Source organism: Antechinus flavipes, chromosome 2, assembly GCF_016432865.1.
Source record: "Antechinus flavipes isolate AdamAnt ecotype Samford, QLD, Australia chromosome 2, AdamAnt_v2, whole genome shotgun sequence".
NCBI lineage: Eukaryota > Metazoa > Chordata > Mammalia > Dasyuromorphia > Dasyuridae > Antechinus > Antechinus flavipes.
The window spans coordinates 452,875,885-452,897,275 of record NC_067399.1 but is presented as its reverse complement, the minus strand read 5'-3'; the positions used below and the strand labels follow the sequence as shown (position 1 = coordinate 452,897,275).

Sequence of the window (21,391 nt, the reverse complement as noted above, 5' to 3'; positions counted from 1 at the left end):
GACATGTTCATTACCGTCTTTACCTTGATATTCTCTCTAGATTTTCTTGACACACTACTCTCTTGATTCTCAAATACCTGTCTGACTGTTCCTCCTCAGGATATCTTTGTTCAGGTCATATCTGTGAACCTGAGTGGTCCTCCAGGGCTCTGTTCTGGGCCTTCTACTTTTCTTCCTCTATGCTATTCAGTTGATGATCTCATTAGTTCCCAGGGATTTAGTTATTACATTTACTCATCTGTTGACCTTTAGTCTCACATCTCCCCTCCCCATATACCTCTGGGCTATCTAGAACTGGATGTTCAGTAGACACCTTATATTCTTTGTGTCTAAAAGTCAGCTAATTTTTCTACCCAAATCCTCCCTTCCCTCTTTAATTCTTTAAAAATTTCAAAGACATCATCATTCTCACTCAGGCTTGCCAACCTACCTGTCATTATCACCTCATTCTCTCCATAACCATGCTGTTGCTAAGACTAATTAGTTTACTTTGTTTAACATCTTTTGTACTCTTTCTCTTCTCTGACACTGCTACCACCTTGATGAAGACTTTTATTACGCTTCATGCCTAGATTATTGTGGTAGTTTGCTGATTGGTCTCCTTGTAGTTAGTCTCTTCCCATTCCAGTTCCAGTCCATCCTTCACTTAGTTGTTACAGCAATTTTCCTCACCCAGAGATCTGATCATTTCACATATACAACACATCCCCAATCCCAGCAAGTAAACTTAGTGACTCCTTATCATTTTCAGCATCAACTATAAAATTCTATATTTGATGTGCAGAACCCTATATAACCTAATCTCCCCTCTTCCACCTCATCTTTTTGGTTTTCTTACATCTTATTCTTTGGTCAAGTGATAATTTGCCTCACTGGGTCTGGAACAAGATATTCCATCTCCTGACTGTGAATATCCACTCACAGTTCTCCTTGCCTAGAAAGCTCTCCCTCCTCACTTATAACTCCTCTTTTGACTTGCTTCAAAGTCCCATCTAAAATCCCAATTCTACAAGAAGTCTTTCCCTGTCCCCCTTAATACTAGTGCCTTCTTTTTGTGGTTTATTTCCAGTTTATATAGTTTCCCCTATTAGGTTGTGAGCTTTTTGAAAGAAAGGACTTTTACCTTTCTTTGTATCCCCATCACTTAGCACAGTGCCTAACACTTTTTTTTTTTTTAACTGACTAGAAGCTCTTTAAGGGCCCTTTTGGGTCTGGATATTTTGATCTAGCTATTGATGCATTCCCTTATAAGACTGTCAATGTCAAGCAATTAAATTATAATGAAGAAATTTCAAAACATTTGTGATGTAATCTGCCTACTTGTTGCTTCTTCTCTTTGGTTCTACTTCTCATCTTTGGAGCCAAGAGGAACAAGTCTTAAGTACTTGACAGTTCTTCATATACTTGAATGTATTTTTCATCTCCCAATAACTCTTAGGATAATAAAATTTTAGAACTGGTCAAATACTTCCCTCTGTGCATGTGGATACTGAGATTCAAAGTAATTTTTCCTAGATTATACATCTTGCTACAGTAAGGCTAGAATTAAAATTCAGGTCTCCTCATTCCCAGGCCAACATTCTTTCCATACTTCATATTTTCTTTGATCTATATATCCCTACTTTGACCCATTTCACATATGAAATTCCACTAACTTCATTGAATAGAATACCACATGAAGAACCTGATGGAAAGAATGAATTTGTATTTGATCTTAAATTTATGGAGGTAAATAAGATATTGTAACTAAATCAATAGTAACTACCAAATGTAAGTTAGAAATGTGAATCTTTAGTTAGGCTATATACACAACACTCTGTTTTCTTAACTCTATTCTATTAAGCTCAGTATCCCTCCTCTATACTAAATTATGGTCAACTAACATTTTAAATTTACCAAATGCTTTTTAAATTGTAAATGAAATTTAATGCACAAACCTAGGAGCCTTGTTGAAGATTGGACTAGCTTAATCATGATCAATGCCAAAGAATTTATGTATTCTCTGCTCTTTTGTGCAGATGTATGATTACAGTTTGGATATGTGGAGCTTGGGTTGTATGTTGGCAAGCATGATCTTTCGGAAGGAGCCGTTTTTCCATGGACATGACAATTATGATCAGGTGATATGCTATGCTATATATTTTCTATCAGGAAAACAACATTTCCTGATCTGAAATTTATAAGCATCACAGTTAGGAATATCTCCCAAAATATTTTAACAAATTTTATGTGGAATGTTTAAAGGGTTAATTACTATGAGAAATGTTTTATGAGCCTTGTCCTGTCTCTTCATATAGAAGAGTGAGATGGCTGCTTTGATAGAACTAGGGAGAGAAAACTTCTCTTTTGTTCTACCTCCACTAATGTATCTCACCTAATGTAATAATTGTTCCTGTAAAAATACAGTTGGACAAGAAGAATGTTTAAGCCCATGAAATAAGCAGTGAGACAATAGACCTACCTTCTTGGGGGAAAGGGGAAAGTTAATGCCACTGAACTTGTTCAGCACTAACTCACTCTTATTGACTAGTTAATTGCTCTTATGACAGAGATATGCCTGTCTTCATTTATAATATCATTTAATATAATTCACCTCATTTGATCATCATGCTTGTCTAGTGATGTACAGCTCAAAGTACAGAGATCATAGAAATTTAGGCTATAAGTAGACACTTTAATCATCTACTCCAGTCTCTCCATTTTATAGCCAAGGAAATAGAAGAATTGAGTAGTAGAACCAGGATTTGAATGTAACTCCTCACTTCAAAATGAGTATTCTTAGAATCCCCATTTTACAGACAGATTTGCTCAGTCTCACAGGTAATATAGGTGATGTGTAGTGAAAAATTTGTACTGGATTAAAAATTAGGAAACTTGAGTTTTAATTCTGATTTTGTCATTGACTGGCTGTGTGATCTTGAGTAACTTATCACTTGATCACTTTCTTACCTATGAAATAAATGTGTGCATCTTACATCTTAAGCATCATAAATACAGCTTATCTGATTCTAGGATCTTTTAAACAGTTAGCTAGCAGATATGTAGAGCCTAACTACCTTGTGAGAATGTTTGGGACCTCCTGAATCTATAAAAATACAATCTTATTCATGAGTTCATTGGAATAAAAACTGAAAGCCATTATCAGTGATTAAAATCTGGAACCATAAAAAGATGTGTACTGATAGAATACATCCACAGATCTCAAGAATAGTTCAGTCTTTTGAATGCTGATATTCTTACTTGATCAAAATTGTTTTATTGAAAAACTCATGAAAGGATCAATTACTGATCCTAGGATTTTTCCTTTCTCTTTTTGACCATAACAGCTATTTTTCAGGTATTATTCCTAAAAGCATACATTTAAAAAAAAGAAAGAAAAAGAGATTGGTACCATGTTTAATTTGCCTAGCAAAATACCATGGCTAATTATTTTACAGGACATAAAAATAAGCCTTTTCCTACTACCTCCTCCCTTAGAAATGTGGGTAGTTGCAGTAAGTTTTAGAAAATATATTTAATTGTTGATTTTTCAGTTGCTTATGTTGTGTTTTGTTTTGTTTTGTTTTTGATATTTAACTTAGTTGGTAAGGATAGCAAAGGTGCTGGGGACAGAAGACTTATATGACTATATCGACAAGTACAACATTGAACTAGATCCACGTTTCAATGATATCCTGGGCAGGTAAGTCAGCAAAGGAAAGATAAGTATGGTTTGGGCTGAATAGCATTGTCCAATCTTCAAGTAACAAGTATTATGTTTGGAAAGGGAGTAGCATGGAGTGAAAAGAGCACTAGACTTGGGAAAGGGCATGTAGGCATGGCACAATCACTTCCTCTCTTTTTGATCTTGAGCAAATCACTTCTATTAAGTTGAAGGTTCTTCTCTAAAATAAATGGATTAGACTAGATGATCCTTAAAGCCTATCCTAACTCTGATGTCCCTGTTAGGTTTCATATTAAGTGAATGAAATAAGGGGCAACTAGATGGCACAGTGGATAGAGCACCAGTCCTGAAGTCAGGAAGACCTGAGTTCAAATTTGATCTCATCCACTTAACACCTCCCAGCTGTGTGACCCTGGACAAGTCACTTAACCCCAATTGCCCCAGCAAAAAAATAAAACCAAACCAAAAAAAAAAGCTCAATAAATTATCATATTCTCATTGTCACATAATCTGCTTCTTCAAAATAAACAACTGTCCAAGAAGAAGGAAAAGAAATTAAATCTGCTTTGAATTACAGCAGAGTACCTTATAATCTTATTAAAATGAAAGGTAGATTCTTTTGGAGTTAGGCTTTCATTGGGCAAAAAACAAGGCCATTGCAGAAATTTAGTATATTGACACCCTGAAGTAACTTGATTATTGATTCCAGATATGTATACATGAGTTTTTCTTCTCTCTCTCCCCTGACCCCAGCAAAAGCATGTACTTCATATGTTCAGTTTATTTTGATGCTACCAAGTAGTGTGAATGAGTAAAACTATCCTTGGAGTCTAATAGCATCTGTTGCTGATTCTGATTGCTTTGTTTGCCACAGGCTTAGTTCCCTGCTCTCTAAGGAGAAATGCAACTCTCACCAACAGTTGTATGTGTCTAATTGTTGTCTTCCTTTGTTGCTCTGTAGACACTCCCGCAAACGATGGGAGCGTTTTGTTCACAGTGAAAACCAGCACCTGGTCAGTCCAGAAGCCCTTGATTTCTTGGACAAACTGCTTCGATATGATCATCAATCAAGACTCACTGCAAGAGAGGCCATGGAACACCCTTATTTCTGTGAGTAAATCCTGTGACTCCTCCCACCCTAACAAAGTCCTTATGAGTGAATACTTGAATTTGACAGTTTGAGCACTGATTAGAAGAGTTCAGAACAAACCAGTAACATTATATTTATTGTTCCTTTCATGAGAACAATAATGATAAATGTGAGTTGGTACAGTGTAAATAAATATCACAGAACCAGGAATTAGGTTCACTAAGCTTTCTTTTGTACAGGCTCTTCTACTCTTGAGATTTGTGGTCTTTTGCAAGTCACTTGTGTTTTCCTGAACTCCATTTTCCTCTCTAGGATCACTGTTAGATGAGAAGAACTAGATAATAAATAAGAATCCGATTTCTAACTCTAAATTGCTATGAGTCTATGAGAAATAAGATGTATCAAAAATGTAAAATTACAATTGTGTTTTTTTAAATGTACCATAATTTGAATTTGAAGAGGATGATAACCTACAATGTTTGAGTAAACAAACCATGCAGTAGAAATTAAAAGACTTGGCTCTGCCATCACCTAATCTTGTGGTCTTGGCAACATTAATACTAGTAGCTGATTAAAAAACAAAACAAACAAACAAACAAAAAAATACTAGTAGCTGATATATCTTTTTTTTTTTTTGGAACAATTTTATCTTTTTTAAATAAATAATTGTTTTTTATTTTGAAAATATATGCAAAGATAGTTTTCAACATTCCCCCTTGCAAAAACCTTGTTTTCCAAATTTTTTCCCTCCCTTCCCCCACCTCCTCCATCCCTAGACAGCAGGTAATCTCCAATGTAAATTAAACATTTGAAATTATTCTATACATTTTCTATAATTATCATGCTACACAAGAAAAATCTGATTAAAAAAGGGGGGGGATGAGAAAGAAAACTCCCCCCAAAATAATCAAATAACAAAAAAGGTGAAAATACTATGTTGTGATTCACATTCAGTCCTCATAGTCCTTTTTCTGGATGCAGATTTTTTTCTTTATCACAAGATCATCGGAAGTGGCCTAAATCATCTCATAGTTGAAAAGAGCCATGTCCAATAGAATTGATCGTCATATGATTTTGTTGTTCCTGTGTTATGTATTAATTTTAAGGTTTCTAAAAGCGCTTTTCTCTGAATCTCAGTTTTTCCCCCTAAAATAAAGGGATTATATCAGAAGATTTCTAATGTCTCTTTTGGTTGTGATATGTTCCCAAGAATTAATTTAGCAGCTCTTAATTTATATATATAATATATATATATATATATATATATATATATATATATATATATATATATATAACATCCAATTAACGTCTCAGGTTCTACAAGTTACAGCTTCTATGAAGATATTGTTCAAGGGAACATTGTACATGGTAACAGCAACATTTGTGCAATTATAAACGTTGATAGATTTTGCTCTTCTTGGCAATTACAATAATTTCAGAAAGCTCATGACAGAAAATGCTACCCACATTAAGAGAAAGAATTATAAAGTCTGAATGCAAATCAAAGTGTATTCTTTTTACTACTTTGTTTTTTCTTTTCTTTTTCATAGCTTTTCCCATTTTCTTTTGATTATTCTTTCACAACATGATTAATGTAGAAATATGTTTAATGTGAGTGTACATATATATCCTTTAAAAAAGGCAGGGGAAGGAGGAAGTATAGTGATGTCCCTGCTGAACTCTATGCACATTCCAATTTCAAATTCTTTTTTAAAGTTATCTCACCTTGCAAAAATAACTGGTCTTAAAACTGGCATCAGATTTGTAATCTTGGCCTTAATTGCATCATGTTCTAGACATTTGAATCCTTAGATTATTTTAAAACCAACCTTATCTCTCTGTTAAGCAAGACTTTTTCCTTTTACTTGTATTGGATTCAGGGGGCGTCTCCGAATTTTATCGTTCAAGTAAATTACTTGAAAAACAGACCCTGAAAAACAATAACTAGTATTTATATATTATCTTGAGGTTTATATGTTATCTCATTCAATCCTCACAATAACCCTGTGAGTCTACTACTATTATTATCCCCATTTTTCATGTAAAGAAACTTGAGATATAGAGAATTTAAATGATTTGTCCAGGGTCACAAAGTTATTCCTGAAGCAGAATTCAAATTTGGTCCTTAACTCCAAGTCTTTAAGTTCTATCCATTGTGCCACACAAACTGCCATATATAAATATTCATGTAGGTAAAATGATAACGAGAATGTAATAATAATAGTTAAAGGAATAGTCAAAATCTACATAGCTCTTTAAGGTTTGCATTGTGTTTTACACACATGGGAATTTTATTTTCTCATTTGATCTTGTAAAACAGGTGCTATTATTATCCCCATTGAGTCAGATAACAGTTAAAAAATGGTTGCCCAGTGTCTGAGGCAGGATTGAGATGTGAATCTTCTGACTCCCTTGTGCAATGCATGCTGCATGTAAACAATACCATCAACACAGTGGATATAAATGCTATGCCTTGATTAAACTTGGCTCCTGAGAAGAATTTGGAAAATGTCTTTCTTTTCTTTTTTACAAAACTCAGAATGTGGGTGGAATATTGTATAAACTCAGCCGCAACTGGTTTATTTGGTTGACTGAACTACTTTTTTCTTAAAATCTTTGTTGAGAGAGAGAGAGAGAGAGAGAGAGAGAGAGAGAGAGAGAGGCATGCTAAATAGGAGAGATAAAAGAAGAAATATATTTAGAAATGGCGATTATATAAAAACAAAATGTATCAAGAATTTTTGAGGAATTAGTCACTTAAAAGTCATAAAATCTCAAGAATGAAGACCTCAAATGTCATAGTACAAATTAGAACATACCTGTTAAGTGATCAATCTGTATTTGAAAACCTCTAACAGTGGGGAATGTGTATCTATTTTGAGATAGCTTTGAGTGTTAGACTTGTATTGAGTCAGAATTTATCTTACAGTTTTCAGCAACAAGAGATAGTTCCTTCATTTCAGGAAGAAATGGAAGAACCAATTTACTACTTCATACATAAAATCCTTGGACTGTATTCAAACAAAACAGAACTCAAACACATTGTTTTCTTCACAGACCCAATTGTGAAGGACCAGGCTCGGATGGGCACATCCAACATGCCAAGTGGCAGCACTCCTGTCAGCACCGCCAACATGATGTCAGGTCAGTTTTTCTGGTATTTTATTTTAGGGAAGAGAATTGTGAATTTTTCTTACCCATCCCTTCTGGATATTGTCATTAGTAGCATCAACAAATGATTCCTGAAAATCATCTTTAGAAAGGAGTAATTAATTATCAAAGGCTTCGGTCACTAATAAAAGGTAGAGAAAATTATGACTTTAAAGGAACAGATAATAAATTTAATAAATAAATAAAAATTTTGATGAATAAAGAATTTAGCAAGGAAAGGGGAAGAGACATGATGATATTTTTATTCTATTGGACACTGTTTTCCTCTTTAAGCTTCCTGATTCCTAGAAGGAAGCAGAGAATGAGAATAAACAGGGACTTCATTGCTTGATATTGTCAGTTTCTTAGTTAAGTAAGTGGAAGAACCTTTATAAAAGGTAGGACAAGATTATTCAAAAGAAGCCATAGCTTAGGAGTGTTACTGTTTATTATACATATGTTTGGGGTTGGGGATGGATGGCCACCCAGTCTTATTTCACCTAGAATTTATCATCCATCTTATTTACTCTGATGGATGGTCTTTCTTCTCTTTCTATTGCAGGGGCAAAGTAGCAAGACTTGCTTCGAGCCAAGGCCAAGTACTAGTAAATTAGGAATAGAAATTATCTTAGTTTGTCTTGTTCATACAGGTCATTAGGATGAGACATGTGTACTATCTATCTTGACTCTTCATAAGGTTTTATTAATTGTATTCACTTTCTCTTAAGTACTTGTAAAAAGCCTTTGAGAACACATTTATTGCTTTGTGTCACATTAAGAGAAATTAGAGGGATGGTTCCAAGCAACGCATGGTGTAGTTTCATGACCCCCTCCCTCCTCCCCTTTCCCCCCCCCCCCAAAAAAAAAAAAAAATAGAGGTTGTGTTCTAGTGGGATTTGGGGTAATAATAGAAGTAAAAATAATGTTTAGACTAGGTTAGATAGAATAGAGGAAATACATACCTCTCCTAGCAGAACTAAAGCCAGACTCCAAATTGTATTTGAACCTGGTATCTTGTAATAACCTTGTTTATTCAGAAAGACTATATGGTTAACCACCAAAAAGAAAGAGAAATCTATAAAGCCCAAATTTAGAGATTATTCATTGACAGAGTTTGATAATTTCAGATATACTAATTAGAGATAAGGGGACATTAGACAGAATTCAGACTACCAAATTCCACTGATTTAGAGGTTCCAAAACATAGTCATTTGAAACTTTTCATTGATATTTAGTAGTACGAGCCCAATCTTAATGAAAATCTCAAGCTTTGAAAGAAAGATTCCTTGACCACTTATTGACAAAAGCTTCTATCTGGTCAGAATCCTAACTTATTTTCTGTTATTTGATTTTAGGGATTACTTCAGTGCCAACCCCTTCACCACTTGGACCTCTAGCAGGCTCACCAGTGATTGCTGCCGCCAACCCCTTGGGGATGCCAGTTCCAGCTACCGCAGGCGCTCAGCAGTAATGACAGCCTCTGTCTCCTGATGCCTGAGCAGAGCCGGGCGGGGGAGGGGGTTCCACTCTTCATCTCTCCCCTTGAAGCAGTTGTGCCTGGCAGGGGAGGGTATGGAACACTTCGGAGGCGCCGTGTCTGAACAGTTGCTTGTGGATTTATAGTAGTTCAGTCATTATAAAAAAATTATTATAGGCTGATTTTTTTTCTTTTTTTCTTTTTTTTTTTTTTTTACTCGAACTTTTCGTAACTCAGGGGATTCCCTGACAAATTACCTGCAGATGGAATATTTCACGGACGATTCCCCCCCCTTATCCCCCCAACCCAACCCCGATCCCAACTCTTCATCTCAAGAACAATGATGAACCTACCCTTTTCCTTGCTGTTGCATTTAGCTGGAAATCTCTTCCAGTTCCCACCATTACTCTTCCACCAGCCCACACCTTGGGAGGTCTGTTGTCTTTGTGCTCTTCTCCAGAGATTACCAAAATACAGCTTTTCCAGGGAAGCAGGAAGGGGAAGGAGGAAGAGGGCCCAATTCTTCACAGTAATGTACTGTTCACTTAACACTCAACTCCAGAGGAGCTGGAATCCAGTAGGGTACACTGGCCCAACCAGTGGAATATAGTCACGTAGATGTTGAAAGTTTACCCAAAGTGCACACAGGTCCTAAAAACCTCCATTCAATATGAATCATGTCTTATTGACCTAACCCTAAATCCAGCTCACTTGCATGTAATTTTAGTTTGAAAGTTTAGTTTGAAAATTAAACACTTGCTCTCCCTTCTTCCTAAATCTCCAGTCTTCTTCCTTTATTCCCCTTCCAGTCAAGGTTCCCTAGTAGAGTTGACTGTACTATAGGTAAGATCTTTTTCACCTAGCAGATGAGGGTGGGGGAGACAAGGAGAAACTTTCCCAGATTTTTTTACTTGCAATTTTGCATTAAATTTGTTACTGGGTATAACCTCTTGCCTTTTTAAAAAAAATAAAAATAAAAAGACAAACCCAAAACGTTATTTATACCAATTTCATGCCAGTGGCTATTAAAAAGCTTGAGCTGATAGGACATCAGACCACACCAAGTAATCATTTTGAGGCTTCTTTTCCCCCATTTGCCTCTTTCCCTCACGTGCCATCCAGTGAGAACACCTGTGACCTCAGTCTCATAAATGTACACTGAGGGACAGGAGCAAAGCAAAGTCTCTCTAAATGAAAGTGAAGCAGTAGATCTGTAGTTGTGGAACAATATTAACCATTGACAACGACAAAGCACCCTTGTTTCAGCCCTGCTCCACATTCCTTGCTGTGTGTATATATATACTACTTTGTCCTTCCTATGTGAAAGATCCAGTGTTGGAATTCTTTGGTGTAAATAAACGTTTGGTTTTATTTATCAAGGTTAGATTTAAGTCCCTGTGTAAAGGTCTTGCTGGATGGGTGTGTCACTTTACACTGAAAGGGCCTGCAGCCAGCCCTGTATGGATTGGGGAAAACAACCTCTTCCATTTTCTCACCCACTTTGAATGATTTGTCATACTGGGCAGTGCAGAGAAGCCTTCTAGAAACATCAAGCCAAAATGTTGGGGAATAAGGATCCTTTGCCATAAAACTCCTTTTGTGTCTCAGCCATGCCAGGATTTAGGATGGGAAAAGGGTGTGTGTGTGTATGTGTGTGCTTGCGTGTGTGTACATGTATACATGTGTACTCTCCACTGTAACTTAGCCACTGAGCTTTATTGGGTGCACCATTGGAGAAGCCTAGTTTTTTAAGCACAATGACAAAGCATCAGCTCTGGATTTTTTCCCCTTATCCCATTGCAGTAGCTGCTTTTTTTTTTCAGGGTCAGGAATTCTTTGCCAATCCCTCCTTAAGTCCTAAAGTCTGTTTTCCCTGACCTTCACTGGTTCCACAAGCCTCTCACTGAGTGTTGTGTGTGAGCAGTTGCTTAGGTTGTTCTATTTAATAAACTTATCTAACTTTATAACCCATTTTTGCCTCAGTGAATGTACTGAGGTATAGTAGTGGTAGTAAGTAGTGAATACTGGTGTGGAGGAGCAATAGGATTTAAAGGAGAAAATCGTGGCCTCCTTTTTATCTCACTATATGAAGCCAAGGGAGAGCTGAAGGGGAGAGATTTCTTAGTGCACATTAGTGTACTTTTATTCCCCATGACCACTTGGAGTAAATATTTATTATACTTTTACTTATTTAGGCCCTAAAATGATGTGAAAACTACCATGTTGACTTTGTGCAGGAATAGATGGCACCAACCATTGTGCCAGGGATGCAACTTGTGATTAGGTTTTGCACTGAATTGTGATTTTAAACAGGACTCTTTCTAAGGAATCCTCCTCTTTTTTAAAAGAGGAGGGAGAATTGTCAATATTCATTTCCTCCTAATTCAGAATATGTAGTTGTAGCTGAAGTTGATGAGAGCAGCTACAAACAGTTGGAGGTTCTAACACCCATCGGCCTTACAAGGAATTGAAACAAGCCTGGAAAGAATGCCACCCATGGGCTTTTTTTTTTTTTTAACAAAAAATAATTAAGCAAAAAAAAAAAAAAATGCTACTTTAGAGCCACTGCACATGCATGAATCTGGAAAGAGGAAAGAGAGTTTAACACAAGAGGCTGGGTGGGTGGGTGGGCAGGTGGGCAAGGGTTTGCAGAGTAACAACTTCTGTGTTGTAAATTACCTCATCTGTACACCTTGTATTGGAGCACATTTCTCAGCACTCCCTGCGTCTCTGCATTGCATTTGATAGCAGGAAATTGATGCCAATATGTGAAAGTTCTGTTGGCAATTACTTAAAAGGTTTTTTAAAAGCATATTTTTTTAACCTTGTTTGAAGTGCGCCCCCTCACCCCCTTTTTTAGTTAAGTCAGAAAAAAATTTTCTTGGTTGTAATTGTATTGTAATTGATCTAACTAAAAACCTAACTGTGCTGGGAAATTGTGCCATGGAGGTCTTTAATTTTTTTTTTTTAATAAAAACATTTAAACAAATGAAATGTCCCCAGAGCCTGAGTAAATACACTTTTCTCTATCCGACTTCGCATGCAGAGAAAGTGCATTGGATTGGAAAGGTAGCGTTTTGAATATAACTTTATTAGATAGAGAATGCAGAGAACTTGAGTTTCTAGGCCCAGCTCTGCTACTGAAACCTTGGGCTAACATCACTTTTCTTTTCCAGGCCTCATGTACAACCATGGAACAAGAGATTCTTTTAAGGCTCCTTTTCAACTGACATTTTATGGCTAAGATTTTAAATAAGTTTTGTCTGGTGATAAAGAAAAATAAAAAGTTACCATTGATGGAACCTGGTGATGGGAGTAGTGAGGCTTAGGACTACTTGTTCCATATTCACATTACCTTGTGTTTAAACTCTTCCCTGGAATTTTACCATGCTATTGGGTCAGTGCTTAAATGGGAAATGTTTAGAGAGCTTGTTAGCCTCAAAAAAAAAAAAAAAAAAAAAAACTTCAGGCTATAGCAGTAATCTAGATTCCCAGCTTTATTTAAATTAAGCATTCAAGGGTTGTATACTTATTAGTCCTAACAATATTATGGTTTTTGCTAATTGTGAATGACTCCATTAGAAACTTAGTTTTAAGCTATGTTCATAACAAAAACTCAAAAAAAAATTCAGAATTAATCTGGTACCTGATGTTTTGGATAAAAGTATTAGATGGCTCGAGTCTTGACTTTCTTACTGTATGACATGGACAAAGTAACTTTGCCTTTGGATTATTGGCGTTTATAAAAATGCGAAGTGAACTAGATATTTCTCCATCTCTAATCTTTTTGAATACTATTAATAAAACTGGATCTTCACTGGAAGTCATAACTATTGGGATGTAGTTGGTATTATTGGTAGAAACCCACTTTTGGTTAAATGCATTTTAGTTCATGTTAACTGACGAGTAGAGGAAAAGTAGTCAGTACTTGTAAAACCACTTGCAGAAACTTAATTTTTTGAATTTTAATTTTTTTCCAGGTACTTATCTGTACATTTATTTGATCATGGTCATTAAGTCAAATTAAGCATTTCTTAAGCGTTAATTGTGTGCCAAATATTGCCAAGCTTTGGAAGGAAGTAACCATCCCTGCCTTTATGGAATCCACACATCTGTATTTCAAAATCATTAGAGCTGTAACAATTCAAAGCAAAGCCTGAAGGGAAGAATTTTTTTTTTTTTTAAACAGTGAAGAGTGCAAATCTAAAGAATAGGAATTCAGCAGGTGAAGAACACTAAAAAGGCATGAGGAATCGTGAGGTGAGGCAATATGGCTGGAATGTAGAGGTCATTGAGGGGAATTGGGAAAAATTTTCAGAAAAGAGTAGTGTGAGAGCTTTAGATTCTTAATCATATCTAAATTCAAAAATTATACCTATACTCTTAAATTTCTTCAAAAGTCTTTATGAGTTCTTTTAAGAGCGGTGACCCTCACATAATGCCTTTCCAGATCTAGTACTAACAGTAACTAAACATGAGGTGATTGCTATGTACGGGACACTGCTACTCTAGGGCTATAAAAGCACCAATGAAATAGTCTCTGCTGTTAAGATTACACTTTACCTGGGAAGAAACAAGTACACAAATAACAATATGTGGAAAACAGGGAAAAGGATTAACAAAGGGAATCTGGAAAGACTGTAGAAATGAGAAAGGGAGGTGAACGAGGTGAACCTGTGTATGGCCTAGGCTGGAATGGTGAAATATCAAATTTAGAGAAGAGTTAGCAATCCAGTTGGGAGACTGAAAGGTGGAGGGATCCAGATTGTTAAATTGGAGAGGGTGGGGAAGGATTATGTTATGTGTTAAAAGCAGGGGCATGATATGGTCACAACTGTTTTAGGGAGATTATTTTAGCAGCTTGGATAGAGGATAGATGGTAGGAAATATTCTAGATTTCAGTAAGACCTTTTCTGCATCCGTTTCCTAATTGATGAAATCCCTAAGGAGGTTGTGGTAAGGGTCAAACACATTAGAGTTATGATAGGTTACAATTATTCTTATGTTAAAGAAGCCCAGAGCTCCTAGTTCCAGTTTTGGCTGCCTACCTCTTCTCCCTCCCCCCCCCCCCCCCACCCCAGTCCCCAGCCCGTAGCATTGCCTGTGTATCAACCATAATCTATTCAATATTTTCTTATATCCTTCCCTTTGAATAAATGCTTATCAAATGTACTTCTCTGAAGTTTGTTATGCAGAACTCCATAAAGTTAAAACTTTTAAGATTTTATTTTTTAAATTAAAAGTTGTGTTTTAAATGCAGATCTAATGTTAAAAAAATAAATTATATTTTACATGTGTATAGTTCTAGGAAGTTTTCTAAAACTTTGTACATGAAATATCACATTCTAATACACTTATTAGGCATCTAATATTTATCTTCCCATCTTACAGATGAAGAAAAGTGGAGCCTAAGAAGGTAGATTAGTATGGTTGGGTCTGGAAAGATTAACAGAGTAAATATAGAAATCCAAATATGCCAGAATAGTCTTGATTATGATTATTCTAAAATGGTATAAATGCCATGATTTGTGGTTGGTTTGGACATTTGTTTTTTAATCTTGCTCTCAATCAGTACCTAACATAGAACTTTGCATATATAATAAGCACTTAATAAATGCTTGTTAAATTCAATTAAAATCAAAGTCACATTGGCTTCTTTGTTTTAAATTATGCCTAAAATTATATCCAATTCTCTTGAGCATTTCTTGAAAAATTTAGTCACTGCTACAAATAGTTATGATATCTGGAGACATGGGTCATTTTAGACCTATTTCTGCCATTAGTTTTCTTTAAACTTCAAGCTCTCCTCTTTGATGTCATTTTTCCATGAGGGGTCAGATTGGTGTTCTGTAAGGTTGACCTCCCAAGTCAAAATGTTATACATTCCCTTTCAGCTCTGTTTTGTGTTATCTAACATAATATTCCAGTTATGACATTCTGCAGTATGATTCTAACTATATTTCCCCCAACCTTATATAAAACTGCTCTTTTTTATTCAGTGATTCTAATGGGTTGCCTTTAAAAGCAGAGTTTAAGCAGGAGTTCCTCTAACAATTAATTTGCCCAATCTACTTGTAAATCACAGTATTTCTGTTCTATTCAAACTTGAAAGAATTTCTAAACACTGCTTACCATAATTTGAGGAGCAAAGGCTACTTTCCAAGTTGAATAAATGTCATGGATGTTGCAAGACAGTTTTAGATTCTATATCCAGCCCTGTAAATCTCAAGCAAGGCACTTCACCCTGTTTGCCTCAGTTTCCTCATCTGTAAAATGAGCTGGAGAAAATAACAAACCACTCCAGTATCTTTAAGAAGAAAATCTCAATGAGAAATGTAGAATTAGACACCACTGAAAAAACTAAAAGACAAAAGTGTCCTGTGAAGCAGCTCAGTGACTCAGTGGCTAGAGCTCTGCAGTTCAAATAGAGTTCTAAAATTGTTTAAAAAAAAAAAAAATGAGATACTGTGTAACCCATTCTTCCACCTTAATTCACCAGAGAAGGAAGTGACAAACCCCATCAATACCTTTGCCAACACAACCCCACAAGGCATTATTAGACTCACTTAAATGACAGAACAAATGTCCTGTGAACTAGATTTCCTGCCTACCAATTTAGCACCCTTTTAACTTCAATTCAGTTATTTAAAATATTTGCCCAAATATATTCAATTCTTTCTAGATTTGTCTGATCACTAGTGGATCAAACCACTGGGAGTTATTCCCTATTAGTAGGAAATACTACTGACAATTCAACTTGTTCTTTAAGCTTACAAAAGACTTGCATCATCATAATTCAATTTGCATGATGCTTTCAAGTTTGCAAAAAATTCTTTCCTGACAAAAACCCTCTGAATAAGTAGTATAAATATTATCATCCCCATTTTTCAGATGAGAAAGCTAAGGTTGAGAGATTAAAATGTCCAGGGTTACCCAATTTTTTAAAGTATCAGAGCCAGAATTCACAGCTACGTCTCCTGGCTCCAGAGCTTACCTATACCAACATTTGTATGGTATTTTATAATTTGTGAATCACCACATGTTCTCATGTTCTCAAAAGTCATGAGAAGTCAGACAGCAATGCAAGTGTTGCTATATCTTCTTTTGGACAGGTTCCCCAGAGAGGGGAAGGAAGCCAGTACTTAGTAAGTGGCAAAATTGTGATTAGAGTGAGGCCTGGAAGGGACCTTACACATTATCTTTTTGTAAGAGATTTCGTATTTGGAGAGACAGGCAGATAAACAGAGAAGTCTTTTTTTGTTTGTTTGTTTTATAAAGCTTTTAAAGCTGGAAAGTAATCACCCAGGCTTGTATTGTGGGTTGTCTTTTTTTTTTTTAAACAGAAGAGGACATTGAAGCTAGTCAAAGGGCCAGGATCCCACAGCTGATAATTAGTAGAGCTGAGCCTGAGACTTGAAATTCACTGTTCTTTCCAATTGTACTACACAAGACATCTTCCCCAGAGAAATAGAGAGGTAAACTGATTTCGTGAAGTCTTTTCCTAAAGGGATTTGGTATTTCTGAAATTGTTCCACTGTTGCATCACCTTCCTCTGACACGGTTTTTGTGGCTTCTCTTTAAAAAGCAAAGAGACTTGGTGTGCTGTTTTCTGATCTAGTTTTGCAAATCATGGTGGTTTGTATAAATGATGCAAACTGTCATGAATAATGGGGGCAAAAGAGGACCAAACTTGGGCATATTAAAACAATTCTTAGAATTGGGGCAAAAGGGAAAGAACATTGGTATGATAAACAGGATATGTGTTCTAATAGTCTTTGCTCCACATCTTCATAGCTTTGTGACTTGGTTAAATTACAGCCCTGATCCTCAGTTTTCCATTTATAAAATGGAGGTACCTTCACTCACTACCTCATAGGGGTGTCATGACCAAATTCAGTAGGGTAAATCAAGCTCTTATAAAACAGTAGTGGAATGAGAGTTTTCCTTTATAGCTAGCTATTTATGTAAGCACTTTGAGTTACATTATTAGAAATCCAGATACTAAGGTTCAAGTTCTAACGTTGACACTGACTCATGGTAGGTCAGTCATTTAAAGAATCAGTGATAGGCCAGGGACTACAATTTGAAATCTAGTTCCTAATCCAAGACTCCTCCCACAGCAGTTCCTAATCTCCTTTCTCTAAATATATTGCAAAAGGGCTACAGGGTTTTATTATATATTTTGATATGTTTCAGTTTGGACTATTCAGCCTTTTTAATGGAGGTCTTTTGTATCTTTTCATGCAGCACCCCCACCTGGCAGATTTATAGCATGTTTTTGAATGACTTACTGATACTAGGTATAGTATGTTGTTGACTATAATAGAAACTATAGCTTCAAAGGAAGGTCCAGAGGGTCCAAAGGAGGTTTCCTATTTACATTAATAGACTATTTTAAAACCAGGACAATCTTGTTTATACTAAAGCACTTGAATCCTAGCATTAAAAAACATGAAAATAAGATCTAGATCAAGAACACTAGTCAGAGTTGAAAGAGTCTTAGAACACAGATATGAGAGCTATAACAAAGTTAGCATTGAAAGAAAAATTAGAAACAGAATATTAGAACATATGATTAGACTCATATGTTTTTGGACTCCAAACCTAGTATTTTTCCACTAGATTATGTTATGTCTCCTCAAGAAAAGATTAATACTATCTCTCAACTCTTTTTTTATTATGTCATTACTATTTTCTGCCCTGGACAAAACTAATCTGATGTCCAATATGTCCAGCTCTAGGAGTCACATTTTATGATGTATTGATTTCTCTAAGGTACAGAAAATATACAGAGAATATGGTTGATGAGAGGGCAATGCCATATAAGGATGGGTTACCAAAAATGGGAATGTTTTGTTTTGCATTATTGCACATGTATAACCTACTTCAAATAGCTTGCCATCTTAGAAAGGGGAATAAAGGACGAAGAGAACTTTGAATTCAAAATTTTAAAACTAATGTAGAAAATTGTTTTTACATGTACTTGGGGGAAATAAAATATTTTGTAAAAAAAGATATGGGAATATTTAACCAAGAAATTACTTAGGAGGAGGCATATCATGAAAGATTGCAGTGTTTAGAATCATTTGAAGCCTACTTACTGTCCCCTCTCCAGCTCCAACCCTTGCTTCATTCTTAAGTGTCCTGCTTACCAACAACCTAGCTGCCCAGGGCTATGTGCAGTTGCAAGGCTGGGGATGGAGAGAATCTCTAGTAAAGTTTCTCTTTTTGCATGTACAGATTTCTATTGGACCACAGGATTCTGTCTATACAGGAGTAGGAAATTCCTGGATGAAATTCCCCTGGTTGACTGTGCCGCTGAGCACGTTCATTGCTGGGCTCAGAAATGGGGGAGGGGTGGAACGCTGTATGATCTTGAACAAGTCAGTGACTGAATTACATCATATGATCGCGATAGCTTTAAAACTGGAAGAGTCCTCAAAAGTTCCTCCAGAGAGAAAAATCACTTTCCCAAAGTTAACACAAGTTGCAGATCCTGTATCTTTTAAAGTCTCTCCCAACTTTGAGGTTCTGGCTCAGTTTCCAAATGAGATTCCAGAATGAAGGACTTTAAGTATGACTGAGGAGACCTGGATTCTAGTCCTCATTCTGTCAGTTATCATAACTTTACCTGAGTTAAGTTTCCCTCCTTTCTCGCTCCCCCTATTTCCCCGTAAAGGTAGGAGGTTTTCAAATACAATGGAGGAAAACTGAGGCCTGGACAGTTCGTACAAAGTCATCTGAGGGCTTTAGTATACCACGTCACCTCCTTCTTTCAAGTCACCCACTCTGAGAATTCAGCCTGTGTCCCCAAAAGTAGGGGGCAGGAAACAAGGGCTCTGCGGGTCCTGCGATTTATCCATGTCCCTTTGCTTCTCTGGGCCTCAGTTTCCACAATCTGTGGGCTCTCTAATCCAAACGCTACTCTTTCGGATACCACTGGCAGGACTGGGCAGTGCCGGCTTCCGCCTCCCTGCCGCAGTGCACCCTGGGTCAACTTTAGCCTTTCTCTGAAACACCAGGCACCCGTGGGGTTGTCAAGGTCCTCCCCCTTCTCCCCCCCCCCCCTCCCCGGGGGCGTATAATCCCTAATTCATTAATTTATCCAACCTCGTTCAATATTTTTTGTTTAGTGGTCGGCGCGATCACGTGGTGGGGGCGGGGCGGTGACGTAAGGCGGCGCGAGGTCGCGGTGACGTGCAGGGGCGGCGCTCGCCGAGGAGCCGACAGGCAGAGGCGAGCGGCAGAGGCTCCCCTGTAGCCGCCGCCGCCGCTGCCATTCCCCCGGCCCTGGCACCACCACGGGCGCGGGGAGGAGCCGGGGCCCCGGGGCATGGCTCTCCCGAAGGCAGGGGGTGATGGGCTTTCGGCCTGGTCGTCTCGCAGCGGGGACGAGAAAGCAGGTACCGGGGCCGGAACTGAGGCCTGAGGGGGGCGGGACGAAGGGATCGGGCAGCTCCTGCTGCGGCCGTGGCCTGGGAAGGCAAAGGATGAGGCTGAGAGGGATAGAAGCCCGGGGAGAGGGAGGACGAGGAAGAAAGGGATATCGGGGGAGTAGTGATGCTGCTCCTGAGAACGCTGCTAAGCTAAGGCTGCAAGGGCTCATGATGGAGAGATCCTGGGGAGAGAAGGTGGTGGTGGTGCTGCTGCTGCTGCCACCAAATTAGGAACACTGGAGTTGGGAACGAAGTGCTGCTGCTGCTCCGGGTGTTAATATTAGGGGGACCTAAGCATGGAAAAGGCGGGGGGCGGTTCCTGGGGAGAGGACAGGGATGCTGTTGCTGCTGCTGCATGGGATAGTGGAGCTGCTATTGATGGTGTCTAGTGTTAGGGGGCTCTAAGGGCAGAAAGACTGATGTATTTTGGTGAGGGGCGGTCCTGGGGAAAGGCAGTGATAGTGCTGCTACTGCTGGCTGAGAGAAAAGAGAATAGAGTCTGGGGAGGGGTCTTGGTGGTCCTGGTGCTGATGACTGGAGGGAAAGGGGTTCTGAGGGAGAGATCGGTAGTTCTGAAGTCAGCAAAATAGTATCCATTTTGGGGTACAGGGTTTGGGCTTTGAGATGAGGTGGTAGTGGTTGTGGTGATGGTGATTATGATGGTCTAGAAAGGCAAGGATTTAAGTGAATTGAAAAGATGTTGAAGAATGAAAGGAGTAGATTTGGTTATATAGTCAGTAGAGCTTTCAGCTTCCTATAGTGTTTGCTTCACAAGTCTCATTTTACAGGTCAGAAAATGAAACTAAATGTCTTGCCCGGGGTCTTACAGTGTTGACTCTAGAAATTGAGTCTCTCTCTACACAATATCCTGTGCTCTTTTCGCTGTATTGCTTAAAGAAAGAGCTTGAGTTCCTTGGGAAAAAAGTATTTCAGTCAATCAGTAAGCATTTATATTAATCTGTGAGGAGACCATAGCCTCTTATCCCCAAATAAGGAGCTTACATTCTAACAGAGGCGATAACACACAACTAACTATTTAATAAATAATATGAAGGATAAATAGGAGGGGTGCTTGGAAATTCTTTCTTTTTTCTTTTTTTTTTTTTTTGAGGCAATTGGGGTTAAGGATCATGTAGCTAGGAAGTGTTAAATGTCTGAGGTTGGATTTAAACTCAGGTCCTCCTGAATCCAAGGCCAAAGTTTGCTCTACTACCTAACTGTTCCCCTGGAAATAATTCTTGCAGAAGAGATGGTTTTGGAATTGAGACTTCAGGAAAGCTAGGAAATGGAGATGAAAAAGGAGAGCATCTTAGGCCTGGGGTACAGCCAGCAAAAAATGCATTTAGCCAGAAGATAGAAGAATTGGCACTGGCTTGGACTTGAAGATGACCAATGAAGATGACCCTGAGGGTCAAGCATTTAAGTTTCAAGCCTGGTAAGAGGAGAATGGTAAATTAAGCTCAACTTTAAGAGCTAAGTTTGATGGAAGGCAGTCCCGAGCAGAAGATGCCAACAATTAGAAAGAACTATAAAAGGTTTCCTTCAGAAAATGGGATTTGAGCAGAATTAAAAGC

General features: G+C 37.6%; 2 protein-coding genes across 3 annotated transcripts in view; both read left to right on the top strand.

The window, feature by feature from the left end:
• Positions 1-12,375, top strand: part of CSNK2A1 (casein kinase 2 alpha 1) — a 55,174-nt gene extending 42,799 nt beyond the window's left edge. For both annotated transcript variants that reach the window (XM_051979463.1, XM_051979462.1), the window contains 5 exons: positions 2,019-2,120; positions 3,582-3,682; positions 4,626-4,774; positions 7,812-7,898; positions 9,260-12,375. In XM_051979463.1, coding sequence (XP_051835423.1) covers positions 2,019-2,120; positions 3,582-3,682; positions 4,626-4,774; positions 7,812-7,898; positions 9,260-9,375 — 555 coding nt within the window. In that variant the 3' untranslated portion in view covers positions 9,376-12,375. The remainder of the gene's footprint in view (positions 1-2,018; positions 2,121-3,581; positions 3,683-4,625; positions 4,775-7,811; positions 7,899-9,259) is intronic.
• A 7,206-nt stretch (positions 12,376-19,581) lies between these two features.
• Positions 19,582-21,391, top strand: part of TBC1D20 (TBC1 domain family member 20) — a 50,938-nt gene continuing 49,128 nt past the window's right edge. The window contains exon 1 of the mRNA XM_051979461.1: positions 19,582-19,784. Coding sequence (XP_051835421.1) covers positions 19,715-19,784 — 70 coding nt within the window. The 5' untranslated portion in view covers positions 19,582-19,714. The remainder of the gene's footprint in view (positions 19,785-21,391) is intronic.